We start from the raw sequence: 14,822 nt of genomic DNA, 5'->3' as shown, positions 1-14,822 counted from the left end.
AAAATGTCAGAAAATAGTCTGAACGGTTCCCCCGAGTCCAAACGGACGTCTTCAAACATCACGAGAACTGTGAAGCAGCTCGGCACCAGAAACTGAAGACGAGCAGCGAGCAGCAGTCTAACAGGGAACACAGCACCGACCTCTGAAGCCAGAACAGAACCTCAGAACCAGTCTAACAGGGAGTACTGGCTCCGAACCAACTGGACCTTCACTGTTCGCTTTGAACCCTGTGAAGTGAAGCTGACACAGGAAAGCTGCAGTTCCTCTAACGTCCACCTGAGGCTGGCTCCAGAAGTGAGTCAGTCTCCATGTCCGAACATGTTTCCAGCCTGGTGCTGTGATCATCAGCTGTTCGCCTCACTGAGTCTGTCCGGCATCTATAATTCATCCGTCATCAAACTTTCATTCTTCAGCCGCTGAGTGCAAGAACAGCGAGCTAACAACCACTTAGTTAAAGACAACATCTCCCACAAGTCTTGTTGTTAGCATGTTGTACCGTATTATCCGGAGTATAGAGCGCACCTGAGCATAAGCCGCCGAGATCCAGGTTGAGAAATGAGATATTTATCGGATACACAGAAAGATTTTGTACCATAAATGTTTATTTATATCTGAACTGATTGTTTCCGCTGCCGTCTCCAACGTCTCCCCATGGATTCATTAACGCCGATCGCCAGATCGACGGCAACTTAAAAGCCGCATCATACGAACTTCTTCATGTGCTCTCCATGATGAGGGGGTGAAATAATCTGCTAATAAAAACTAGCGTCTTCTTTGCACTGACTTCCTGTCAGAGCGCCCCCTGGCGGCTGAAGAAAAATCAATAGAAAAGCTGCATCTTTGTATAAGCCGCATGGTTCAAAGGTAGCGGCTTATAGTCCGGAAAATACGGTACTTTCACTAGACGGCCGATATATCAGCTGCTCAGCTTCAGCTCTCTGATAGCTGTAGCATAACCACATGCTAAGGTAGCTAACTGCTAATTAACTGCTGTTAACTAAAGCTGCAGTAGCTGCTAGCTCATAGCGGTAGCTGCTAGCTCACAGCGGTAGCTGCTAGCTCATAGAGGTAGCTGCTAGCTCACAGCGGTAGCTGCTAGCTCATAGCGGTAGCTGCTAGCTCACAGCGGTAGCTGCTAGCTCATAGCGGTAGCTGCTGCTAGCTTACAACGGTAGCTGCTAGCTCACAGCGGTAGCTGCTAGCTTATAGCGGTAGCTGCTAGCTCACAGCGGTAGCTGCTGCCAGCTTACAACGGTAGCTGCTAGCTCACAGCGGTAGCTGCTAGCTCATAGCGGTAGCTGCTAGCTCACAGCGGTAGCTGCTGCTAGCTTACAGCGGTAGCTGCTAGCTCACAGCGGTAGCTGCTAGCTCATAGCGGTAGCTGCTAGCTCACAGCGGTAGCTGCTAGCTCATAGCGGTAGCTGCTGCTAGCTTACAGCGGTAGCTGCTAGCTCACAGCGGTAGCTGCTAGCTCACAGCGGTAGCTGCTAGCTCACAGCGGTAGCTGCTAGCTCACAGCGGTAGCTGCTAGCTCCCAGCGGTAGCTGCTAGCTCATAGCGGGTGTAGGTTGTGAACACAGTCAGCAGGTAAACACTGAACGTCATTGGCCGTCTGCTCTGTACTGAGCATGTGCAGAAGCGTCAGGTGACTCACTGATGTGTAGAGGAATCCCTCTGCGTTCATGGCCACGTACAGTCCCGCCTTCACGCCCTGGATCGCCACGACCCGCAAACCCACCGGGATCAGGTTAAACAGAGCTGAGGGCGAGAGACAGAGAGAGAGTCAGGCATGAAGCTGGAAAGTCCTGTTTTAGTGAGTGACAGTGAAGGCATCGTCAAACACCAGCAGAGATGATGAAGAGGTGAAGTCATCCTCAGTGTGGAGGAGGACGCCTGTGGCTCCTTTATTTAACTCAGAGAGAGAGAGAAACGTCCAAAACATCAAAACATCTCCACCTCCTCCACCTACACCTACACCTACACCATCATCTTCCTCTCTTTATAAACAGCAGCAGAAAACACACAGCACACTGATGCTACATCATGTTAGCTCAGTCTGTTAGCTGCTGTTAGCTCATGTTAGCTCAGTCTGTTAGCTCATGTTAGCTCGGTTTGTTAGCTGCTGTAAGCTCATGTTAGCTCGGTTTGTTAGCTGCTGTTAGCTCAGTCTGTTAGCTGCTGTTAGCTCATGTTAGCTCAGTCTGTTAGCCGCTGTTAGCTGCTGTTAGCTTGGTTTGTTAGCTTGATGTTGGGTCAGTCCAGGTGTGTGTCAGGTGTGTCAGACTCACTGTAGTCGCTGTTCTCGTCCTTGTTGCCGCTGATAGCTCCGTCCGGTTGCATCTGCAGGAAGAATCCCTGCTCGCTGAACAGACGAGTCACGATGCCTTTGAGCTGCGGCTCTGAAACACAACACACAGTCAGAACCTCTACAGGTGAACAGGTGTACAGGTGAACAGGTGAACAGGTGTACAGGTATACAGGTATACAGGTGTACAGGTGTACAGGTGAACAGGTGTACAGGTGTACAGGTGTACAGGTATACAGGTGTACAGGTATACAGGTGTACAGGTGAACAGGTGAACAGGTGTACAGGTGAACAGGTGTACAGGTGAACAGGTGTACAGGTGTACAGGTGTACAGGTGAACAGGTATACAGGTGTACAGGTGTACAGGTGTACAGGTGAACAGGTGTACAGGTGTACAGGTGAACAGGTGAACAGGTGAACAGGTGTCCCCCATCAGTCTGCAGGTCTGTAACAGGAAGTGATGCTCCACATGACGATGTGGGTCAGAAAGACTCAACAGCTGTTCCACTTTACTGACTGACAGTTTGTCTCTATGATGTCACATGACAGGAAGTACTCTGATTACTCTGATAAATCAAACATGGACGAGCTCGTCAGCTGACGCGTGATCGGTGTGAAAACATGAAGTGACATCACGTGACGTGTCATCACATTCGTCCAATCAGCAGACAGAGTGAGACGTCACATGACGCCTCCTGACAGAGCTGATGATCGAACACGACGAGGGCAGGGTGACCTCGAACGCACCGCGGACACGACACGTGTGATGATTAACCAACGAAATAAATGTAAACAATAATTAATGAGACTCTTTATATTTAAATATTTCAGGTGTGGTAACGGGACAGGTGTGACGCTAACAGCGCCTTGCTAACTCGAAGGTTGTTGTTTGGTTTCGTAAACGGTGACACCGGTGCGGCCGTGTTCGGTGTTCAGTGTTCTTTGGCGGACAGGAAGTGGTCATCATGGACAGGAAGTCCAAACAAACCCACCTGGTTTCCGGCGCACAGGTCTTTTCTTGCCGCTGCAGAAGCGGACTTTGCTGAAGACGTTGAAGATGTGGCGCTCGCACAGAGACCTCGGGTCTTTAGTCGGGCTGGAGCGCCTCTTGTTGGTGGCGACCTTCTCGCTGTTGGACTCTCGGGCCTGACGCTTCTGTCGGATCAGGGAGCTGGCGATGGCCGCCGCCATCTCCCCGAGAGGTGGGCGGAGCCACCGAGGGACGAATGCCTGCTGACGATGGAGGTTCAGTCCGCTCAGACTCACGGATCAGAACACATGTCCGAGCGTTGAATCATGATAAATATGATATCTGAATTAAAGTTCACATCCTGCACTTCCTGTTTACACCAGAGGGGGCGACGGAGCTTCAGCCATGACGGAGAAACTTTGCGTCCGCCTCATGGCGTCCAGACGAAGACGAGTCGGCGACTTTGTTCTCAGTAAGAATTCATGAAACCTTTATCGAGCCTCCGGGCGAATGTGAAATCCACGATGCATGCTGGGTAGTCTGTGCACACGTGGAGCTGCTGATTCAGGCGCCGACGGAGAAACCTCCACCCGAAGACCGGAGCTCCATCCTCAACACCGACTGTCAACAGGAAGAAGAAGGACGACGACGAACACGACGAAGTTTGAAGTGAAATCCCAACGAGAGACACGAGACGAAGCTTCAGCACCGACTCTTCTGCTCTATTTGACTCCACTGCCTCCTCCTCCTCCTCCTCCTCCTCCTCCTCCGCCTCCTCTTCAGCCTGAGAGCTGCTGAATGTGATGAGAGGCTGAGCGAGGGGAGGGAGGAGAGTGAGAGAGAGAGAGTGATGGAGAGACAGGCGGAGGTGTGGAAGAAGCTCCTATAAATATTCGGCCTGATGTTTCGTGTTGCTCCACCTTCACTTCCTCCACAGGACGGAGTCCGGACTCTGGTTTCATCCTGGATCACGTTCACCTCGATTAAATATCAGGATCCGATCAAACATGAGATTTAAGACGCTCTGTCCTCTGCGGGTCACGGAGCAGAGCTCCTCCTCCACAAGGAGGCGCTAACAGCTCCTGCTCCTCCTGGAGGGCCACACAGGTCTGTCATCGCTCCAACAGTTCTGGTTCTGTCCGGGTCATGTCCCAGTCGCCCAGGAGATCACATGACCAAACCGTCTTCAGCTGCAGGTACCGTGTCCGTAACGATTCCTCCGCTGTTCACGTCCAACCACGAACGTTTCAGGAACGTTTCAGGAACGTTTTAGTTCTTCCATAATGTTTTATTTTGAAAACTTGTTTCTCTTAGCCTTCCTGTCACTTCCTGTCAGTGCCGTGGTGTTTGACGTAGCATCCGTTAACACGGAGCGTATCCTCCACCGTGGTTCTGGTGGAGTCACGTCCATTGTGTGGAGCCTGGAACCTCTCAAACGGACCGCGGTGGTTCTGGTCGGGTTTCAAACATCGACTGAACATCGGGTCGCCACAGACGTGCCCGGTGATCTTTGTCGTGAGTCCACATGTCTCATTTCATGTGGACGACATTCTGAGACACGATTGGACCAGCAGCTCAGTCTCAGTCTGGTTCTGACCCGTCTGTACGCTTCATATTTAACGTGAGGCAAGCGGCAGCTGCTCGACTGTCTGAGTTAGACAGGTCTTTGTCTCTGTGCTCAAACCCAGTCTGGTCCGGTCCGGTCCAGCTGCTGAGCCCGGTTCTGTTAGCATGCTAACGGCAGAAGCTAATTAGCGGTTAGGCTAAAGCTATCTGTGTGGAGTCATGTGATGCTAACAGAAGCTAATCCTGCTCATCTGATCTGATCGTGTCGTCAGGATTACCTTCATCATCATCTTCATCTTCATCTTCATCACTGTCTGTTTCCCTGTCAGAGCTGGTGTCAGTGAACGCACCGCGGTGTGCCGTATGTAGGCCTCATTAACGAGGTCAGCGTCTTTAATTACTGACGTGTATTTGTGTCGTAGCTGCACACTGGGACCAAGAGCAGAGACGAGGCGAGGAGGACGAGGATGAAACATCTTCATCGTTTACTCTGATCATCACACACTTCCTGTCCAGGTGTGCTGCGTTCAGGTGCGCTCACACCTGGACACGAGGAATCTAGCATGGCTGTGTGTCCCCGTCCAGCTTAGTTGAAACTAAACTGAACCGGTCCAAACACACAAAGCCCGTTTACACACACGCCGTTTGACTCTACGCACGCGACGTTCGACTCTACGCAGACGACGATCGACTCTACGCACGCGACGTTCGACTCTACGCAGACGACGTTCGACTCTACGCACGCGACGATCGACTCTACGCACGCGACGATCGACTCTACGCAGGCGACGATCGACTCTACGCACGCGACGTTCGACTCTACGCAGACGACGATCGACACTACGCACGCGACGTTCGACTCTACGCACGCGACGTTCGACTCTACGCACGCGACGTTCAACTCTACGCACGCGACGTTCGACTCTACGTGTCAAACTGAACTTCACGACAGGAAAGTTCAAACCATGAGAGCTCAGTGAAAGTTCACTGACCTGATGTGATCGACTCACTGCAGAGATTAAGGTCACACTCACACACACTCACTCCTGCTGGGTGTTAATGAGCTGTAGGATCGATGGTGGTGCTGCCACAGTGGATTTCCTGTCCTTCTGTGTGTGTGTGTGTGTGTGTGTGTGTGTGTGTGTGTGTGTACAGTTCAGGTGTGTTTCCTGATCAATAGACAAACTGCCTCATCAGAGGGCAGCGAGGAGAACGTCAGCAGAACGTTGAGACGACCATGAAACTCTCAGCTCCTTCCTGTGCTTTTATTTTGAAAAACTAACTTATAAATAAAGTTTGGACATGTAAACTTTATTTATAACTCGTGATGTGTGTGTGAGTGTGTGTGTGTAAGTGTGTGAGTGTGTGTGTAAGTGTGTGTGAGTGTGTGTGTAAGTGTTTGAGTGTGAGTGTGTGTGTAAGTGTTTGAGTGTGTGTGTAAGTGTGAGTGTGTGTGTGAGAGAGTGTGTAAGTGTGTGAGTGTGTGTGTGTGAGAGAGTGTGTAAGTGTGTGAGTGTGTGTGTGTGTTTTTGTGAGAGAGTGTGTAAGTGTGTGAGTGTGTGTGTGTAAGTGTGTGAGTGTGTAAGTGTGTGCGTGTTTGTGTGAGAGAGTGTGTGAGTGTGTGTGTGTGAGTGTGTAAGTGTGTGTTCTGATGAATCAGTTCTTTTATTAATTAAAAGCATGAAATGAGTCTGAAAATCTAAAAATATAAAATGTTAAACTCATTAAATATTTTGATGAATAATATTAAAACATTAATATCAACATAATTTAAATATGTGAGTGAATCAGCTGCAGTTTGAAGTCACAGCACCATCTGCTGGACATGAGGAGTATTACAGGTACTGCAGTAATACAACAAAGAATGGCCCGAACACACAGAACGGTTCAGAACCTTTATCGGACTGCACACTGTATGACACACACACACACACACACACACACACACACACAACCTGTGATGATCAGAACTGGAACCATCAAGCTGGTTCTGTTGACACTGCGACCATACAACACACAGAACCAGAACCAAGGACTGAGGTCAGTCAGACTGATGACACGTTTTGACACTGTGAGGTGAAGAGCGTGACATCATCCTCTGTTGATGACATCATCTGTACAGCCTCATGTTCTGAGTGAGTTGGACCAGCAGAGGGAGACAGAGACTCAGTACCACAGGCTGACCCAGTTCTGATGGATCAGCACAGACAGAGAAGATCACAGACACTCATCTGAAGTGACATCACACGGTCATCTATGACCTCACTGACACTGTATGACAGCATGACGTCCTCTGAACTAATGACCTACAACTGTATGACAGCATGACGTCCTCTGAACTAATGACCTACAACCATCAGACAAACTGAAGTTCTTGTAATTGGACCCAAACACCTCAGAAATTCTCTTTCTAGAGACTTAGTTACTTTAGATGGGATCACCCTGGCCTCCAGCTCCACTGTAAAGAATCTGGGAGTTGTTTTTGATCAGGATTTGTCCTTTAACGTCACATAAAACAAATTTCGAGGACTGCATTCTTCCACTTACGTAACATCGCTAAAATCAGACGCATTGTCTCTCAGGCGGATGCAGAAAAACTAGTCCACGCATTTGTTACTTCAAGGCTGGACTATTGTAACTCTTTGTTATCAGGCTGCTCCAATAAGTCTCTGAGGACTTTGCAGTTAATTCAGAATGCTGCTGCACGTGTTCTGACAGGAACCAAGATCAGAGATCACATCTCTCCCATTCTGGCTTCCTTGCATTGGCTCCATTAATCTAGAATAGAATTTAAATTCTTCTCCTTACTTACAAAAGCTCTTCATGGTCAGGCACCATCATATCTAAAAGGCTCATAGAGTACCTTATACCCTCTAGAACACTTGCGCTCTCAGGACGCTGTGTTCACTGTTAGACTGGACACTGCGGTTCAGAGGTTCTGTTCGCTGTGTTCACTGTTAGACTGGACACTGCCGGTTCAGAGGTTCTGTCTGTGTTCACTGTTAGACTGGACTGCTGGTTCAGAGGTTTTGCTGTGTTCACTGTTAGACTGGACCCTGCTGGTTCAGAGGTTCTGTCGCTGTGTTCACTGTTAGACTGGACACTGCCGGTTCAGAGGTTCTGTGCGTGTTTCACTGTTAGACTGGACACTGCGGTTCAGAGGTTCTGCTCTGTGTCACTGTTAGACTGGACTCTGCCGGTTCAGAGGTTCTGTTGCGTGTTCACTGTTAGACTGGACACTGCGGTTCAGGTTCTGTTGCTGTGTTCACTTGTAGACTGGACACTGCGGTTCAGAGGTTCTGTCGCTGTGTTCACTGTTAGACTGGACCTGCCGGTTCAAGGTTCTGTCGCTGTGTTCACTGTTAGACTGGACCTGCGGTTCAGAGTTCTGTGCTGTGTCACTGTTAGACTGGACACTGCCGGTTCAGAGGTTCTGTCCTGTGTTCACTGTTGACTGGACACTGCCGGTTCAGAGGTTCTGTCGCTGTGTCACTGTTAGACTGGACCTGCCGGTTCAGAGTTCTGTCGCTGTGTTCACTGTTAGACTGGACACTGCCGGTTCAGAGGTTCTGTCGCTGTGTTCACTGTTAGACTGGACACTGCCGTTTCAGAGGTTCTGTCGCGGTGGTTCACTGTTGACTGGACACTGCCGGTCACAGGTTCTGTCGCTTGTGTTCACTGTTAGACTGGACACTGCCGGTTCAGAGGTTCTGTCGCTGTGTTTACTGTTAGACTGGACACTGCTGGTTCAGAGGTTATGTTGCTGTGTACACTGTTAGACTGGACACTGCTGGTTCAGAGGTTCTGTTCTGGTTCTGGTAGTCATGCTGTGCGTGTTTGATTTATGGTGACTTGATGTGACATTTCAGGTCAGACATACGAGCTGCTGAAAGAGGCGAGGAAACACACAGCTGCTCAGATAAAAATACACCTTACAGTAAATATAACTGAGACATCACTGTCAAGGTCACACACACACACTCACACACACACACACACACACACACACACACACACACACACACTCAGGCCTGTGGTGTGTGTGTGCCAATTTTAGTTGCGTGTTCTGTTTCTGTCACCGCTTACGAAGCTAAAAATGTTTTTTTCTCCGAGTCGACAACCCAAAACTAAAAACAAAACAAAAACTAGAACACCACAGAAGAAGAAAAGTGTGTTCACTGGCTCACTCTGATGATGTCACACTTCACCTGTGATGACCTCAGGTGTGTGAACACATGACATGTGACTCACTTTGCCCGTTAGCTTAGCATCCTCATTAACATTCTGTTAGCCAGGCAGGCTAACGATAAAAAGTGATAAAAACAAACAAACTGTAAATATTATGAAACATGTTGCTGCCAACTGTGACTGTACGACACGGAACACACAAACAAACAAACAAACAAACAAACAAACAAACAAACAAACAAACAGCTCTGACGACAGGAAGTAAACCAGAAGTTTGTGAAATCAATTAAATATCAACACCTGAACTTTAATTAACTACATGAAGCACAGAGGTCCAATAAACTGCAGGAAAGAAACAGGAAGCAAACAGGAAACAAACATTAAAGAAACAGGAAACAAACAGGAAATAAACAGGAAGCAAACAGGAAGCAAACAGGAAACAAATGGGAAAGAAACAGGAAACAAACAGGAAAGAAACAGGAAAGAAACAGGAAAGAAACAGGAAACAAATGGGAAACAAACAGGAAGCAAACAGGAAACAAATGGGAAAGAAACAGGAAACAAACAGGAAAGAAACAGGAAACAAATGGGAAACAAACAGGAAGCAAACAGGAAACAAATGGGAAAGAAACAGGAAACAAACAGGAAACAAACAGGAAACAAACAGGAAACAAACAGGAAACAAATGGGAAACAAACAGGAAGCAAACAGGAAACAAACGGGAAAGAAACAGGAAACAAACAGGAAAGAAACAGGAAACAAATGGGAAACAAACAGGAAACAAACAGGAAGCAAACAGGAAACAAACAGGAAAGAAACAGGAAACAAACAGGAAGCAAACAGGAAACAAACAGGAAACAAACATTAAAGAAACAGGAAATAAACAGGAAGCAAACAGGAAACAAATGGGAAAGAAACAGGAAGCAAACAGGAAAGAAACAGGAAACAAATGGGAAGCAAACAGGAAACAAATGGGAAAGAAACAGGAAGCAAACAGGAAACAAACAGGAAAGAAACAGGAAACAGTTTCCTTGTTGTCAGGCAGACAAACAGAACAGTTTCAGGTTTTATGGACATCACATGAGGAGGTGTGAGTCCACATACATGTGTTTGTCTGTGTGTGTGTAAATAGATGTGAAGTGAGGAGTGTTCAGCCGTGAGCTGATGGAGGTGTGAGACACTGATCAGATATTAACACTGATATTTATACACTGTGGCACGCAGCAGTTAGCTGATCGCTGCACTGTGTGCTGCGTTTATGTTTAGTTTGTATGAATATAAAAACACTTCATAAAGTACTTCATATTTCTGAGTATTTATCACTACACAGCAGAAATACTCGATTACAATCTGACAGGCTGGAAGACAAACATATGAACTGTGTCATAACTGATCCCGTCTCGTCAGATAAAACATCAGATTATATATCTGATGAGGTCAGCGATCAGGATAAAGTAATGAAATATATATTTGTGTTTGTTGTAGTATCAGCTCAGGCTTCAGACATCTGATCACACACCTGTCACCACTCACACACCTCTAACCTTCACACAACATAACCCTAACCTTCATATAACCTCCACCTAACCTAACCCTAACCTATAACCTTTGTATTCACTGTATTATTTAACATGAGCTTCTCTGATTTACGAACTATGAGCGTGTAGCATTCATAGTATTTATTCTGTATGCTGTACTCCATAGTGAGACATTAACACTGATATTTATACACTGACACATGAGCAGCAGCGACGTGTACGCTACACTGTGTGTGAATGTGACACTTTATATGTTTGAAGATTTATTTGTTGCAGTGAAAAATATGTTTTAGTTAAAGATTAAAACTGAATGTTTAACAGGTATTATACATATTTAGATGACACAGACAGAATAACAATTAATTAATAATATTAATTACCATAAACTTTATTGAAGTTTCAGTGGAAAAGCTGAACTGTAATTGCAACAAGAATAGAATAAAACAAAGACTTATGTATTCATCATTTATATTATTACAGTTTAAACAGTTCAACATTTAAAACTTATTATTATATTAGACAAAACATTTTATAATTCATTTATTATTATTTTTAGAAATGTGTGTGTGAGTTACACATGTACACACACACGTCATGTGACTGTAGCCGTGTGTATTTGCATGTTGTTGAATATTATTTGTATGTTTGCAAACGATGAATCAAGTTACAGATTACTCCTTTATAGTTACTTTGACTGCTCTAACACTGTGTGTGTGTGTACATGTACATTTATCAATCTTAACAACTTCAAGACCAGCGGCGAGTCCTGACGTCTGTGCAGTACTGGGTTAAGGTTCTAGTCCCGGACCATGGAGGGTTAAGGTTCTAGTCCTGGACCGTGGAGGGTTAAGGTTGTAGTCCTGGACTGTGGTTAAGGTTCTAGTCCTGGACCGTGGAGGGTTAAGGTTCTAGTCCTGGACCATGGAGGGTTAAGGTTCTAATCCTGGACCGTGGAGGGTTAAGGTTCTAGTCCTGGACCGTGGAGGGTTAAGGTTCAAGTCCTGGACCGTGGTTAAGGTTCTAGTCCTGGACCATGGAGGGTTAAGGTTCTAGTCCTGGACCGTGGAGGGTTAAGGTTCTAGTCCTGGACCGTGGAGGGTTAAGGTTGTGGTCCTGAGGACTGGTGCTGCAGGTGGACTTACCCTGCTGGCTGCTCTCCCTGTGGGCGCTGCCCTCCTCCTCGTCTGCCTCCTCTCCTTTACTCTCTCCGGACAGCAGGCGACGGAACAGGCTGCAGTAACGAGTCATGGCAGCTCAGACAGTCTCAGAGACTCTCAGAGTCTGTCAGGACTGAATCAGTGAGAGTCCAGCGGGCAGTCAGGCACCTTTAAACAGTGAGCAGCAGTCATTAAGACCGATCCGGTCTCTGAGACTGTCTGACAGCTCACGCCTCCACATGACGACACAGCTGTTGTTTGAGCTGAAGTGACAACAGGAAGCTGAGCCGGGTCCTCTGTATGCTAAGCTAACGTTATAATGTAAATATATTATAAATATATCTAATAACCTGATGATCCACCATTCATATCTGTGAATATAACTCTGCATTTACAGTGAATATCTTTGATTTTATATTATTTTATTATTTTGCTCTGATCCTGGTCTGTAGGTCTCTCTGGGTCTGGGTCCTGGTCTGGGTCCTGGTCTGGGTCCTGGTCTGGGTCCTGGTCCTGGTGTGTGTTGAATGTGATCTGTGTTATTCTGAGCAGCTGGAAGGTGAACAACACTATTAATATCAGACATTTTGTGCTCTAATCCCTGCAGCTTGACTTGCAAGGCGTTTCCTTAAAGGTCACTCTGACTCTGTCACCAACAAACAAACAATCACAGGTCAGCCTGATGTCACACGTGGACGACAGAAGAAGACGTGGACGACAGAAGAAGACGTGGACGACAGAAGGAGACGTAGACGACAGAAGGAGACGTAGGAGACGTGGACGACAGAAGGAGACGTGGACGACAGAAGGAGACGTAGGAGACGTGGACGACAGAAGGAGACGTGGACGGTAGAAGGAGACGTGGACGACAGAAGGAGACGTGGATGACAGAAGGAGACGTGGACGGTAGAAGGAGACGTGGACAGAAGGAGACGTGGACGACAGAAGGAGACGTGGACGACAGAAGGAGAGGACGCGGACGTCTTCAGTCCAGAGTGACCTTGAGTGGACGCAGCGGTCTGTCAGAGCTTTCAGCTCGTTAATGGTCATAAAGTGATGATGAATGTTCCAGGCTGATGATCAGATTCATGTTCAGTGAAGCACATACAGGACCAGAACATGATCTGAACCCAGACTGAACCGGGTCTCTGACTTCTGAGTACAGTTGTTCTGATTCTGGTTCCAGTCTCAGACATTGCTCTGATGCTGCTGAGGCATCGGTATCAGCTGTTTTTCAGACTGTTCTATTTAAACATGAAGTTAAACATGTAAACATGTAAACATGAAGTTAAACATGTAAACATGAAGTTAAACATGTAAACATGAAGCTAAACATGTAAACATGTAGTTAAACATGTAAACATGAACTTAAACATGTAAACATGAAGTTAAACATGTAAACATGAAGCTAAACATGTAAACATGAAGTTAAACATGTAAACATGTAGTTAAACATGTAAACATGAAGTTAAACATGTAAACATGAACTTAAACATGTAAACATGAACTTAAACATGTAGTTAAACATGTAAACATGAAGTTAAACATGTAAACATGAACTTAAACATGTAAACATGAAGTCAAACATGTAAACATGAAGCTAAACATGTAAACATGAAGTTAAACATGTATGTATTCATGTTTGTCACTGTCATAGTACGATGTGTTTTTATAACATGCTGGTGTCGGATCAGGACTCGGTATCAGCACAAGTATCAGAACATCTCTGGTTCTGACTGTTCTGTGCTCAGTTTGACCAGCAGGGGGGGCAACGAGCTGAAGGAACAGCCAGAGACAGGGTGTGACAGAGGAGGGAGGAGAGGAGGAGAGGAGAGGAGAGGAGAGGAGAGAGGAGGAGAGGAGAGGAGGAGGAGAGGAGAGGAGAGGAGAGGAGGAGAGGAGGAGGAGAGGGGAGGAGAGAGGAGAGGAGGAGGAGAGGGTTAGAGAGCAGCAGTGAATTTAAACATGAAAGTGAAACAGTAAACAGAAGCTAACACGGGTAAACAATGAAGTGAAACATGTACAACATGAACGTCAAACATGGAAACATGAAGTTAATCGACGAGTGGTAACAGCTATAAGCTGAAACATTAAAACATAACGATACTTAACATGTAAACTGAACTTAAACAATGTAAACATGAAGTCAAAAATGTAAAATGAAGCTTAAATACAGGTAGACACATGAAGCAGTAACGTGTAAACATGACTATAAACATTAAACATAGAAGTTCCAAACATGGTAGAACATGAAGTTCAAACTGTAAAGCAAATGACGTTAAACATGAAACTTAAACTGTAACGTCGCAAAGTCAAACAGGTAACCATGAACTTAAACATGCATAACTGAAAGTAACAACATGTAACATGAATTATGTTAAAAATAAGTAAACGAAACATGAACTACTTAAACATTGACTAAACATGTAACTATGAATTACACTGTAAACTGGTCAAACATGTCAAACATGTAACTAAAATAGTACTATACAGTAAACATGCGATTAAAGCATGTAACTGCAACTAAACATGTAAACATGAAGTTAAACAGTATTAAACATGAATTAAACAGGTTAAACATGAAGTTCAACATGATAAACATGGTTAAACATGTCAAACAGAGGTAAACATGTAACAAGTTTAACATGTAACACATGAACTGTAAACATGGTAAACATGAAGTTAAACCATAGTAGTGAAGCATGTAAAACATGGTATGAAGAAGAGAGAAACTTAAACTTAAACATGTATGATTCATGTTTGTCACTGTCATAGTACGATGGTGTTGTTATAACGGGCCTGGTGTCGATCAGGACTCTGTATCAGCACAAGTATCAGAACATCTCTGGTTCTGACTGTTCTGTGCTCAGTTTGACCAGCAGGGGGAGCACAGCCTGAAGGAACAGCCAGAGACAGGGTGTGACATAGGAGGAGGAGAGGAGAGGAAGGGAGGAGGAGAGGAGAGGAGAGGGAGGAGAGGAGAGGAGAGGAGAGGAGGAGGAGAGAGGAGAGGAAGAGGAGGAGAGGAGAGGGAGAGGAGAGGGGAGAGGAAGGAGGAGAGAGGAGGAGGGAGAGGAGGAAGAGTAGAGGAAGGGGC

At 46.1% G+C, this 14,822-nt stretch overlaps 1 protein-coding gene across 3 annotated transcripts in view; it reads right to left on the bottom strand.

Annotated features, from left to right (window-relative positions):
- Positions 1-14,822, bottom strand: part of LOC104939444 (fibroblast growth factor 12) — a 32,074-nt gene that overhangs the window by 3,220 nt on the left and 14,032 nt on the right. The window contains exons 1-3 of one of the 3 annotated variants that reach the window (XM_027280342.1): positions 11,711-11,946; positions 2,289-2,399; positions 1,655-1,758 (exon numbers count right to left, since the gene is read on the bottom strand). In XM_027280342.1, the coding sequence (XP_027136143.1) occupies positions 1,655-1,758; positions 2,289-2,399; positions 11,711-11,816 (321 nt within the window). In that variant the 5' untranslated portion in view covers positions 11,817-11,946. Of the gene's footprint in view, positions 1-1,654; positions 1,759-2,288; positions 2,400-3,298; positions 4,016-11,710; positions 11,947-14,822 lie in introns of those variants that run through there. The other 2 variants (XM_027280341.1, XM_027280343.1) reach the window with 2 other exon arrangements.

This window comes from Larimichthys crocea, chromosome VII (assembly GCF_000972845.2).
Source record: "Larimichthys crocea isolate SSNF chromosome VII, L_crocea_2.0, whole genome shotgun sequence".
Lineage (NCBI taxonomy): Eukaryota > Metazoa > Chordata > Actinopteri > Sciaenidae > Larimichthys > Larimichthys crocea.
This window is presented reverse-complemented; position numbering and strand designations above follow the sequence as displayed.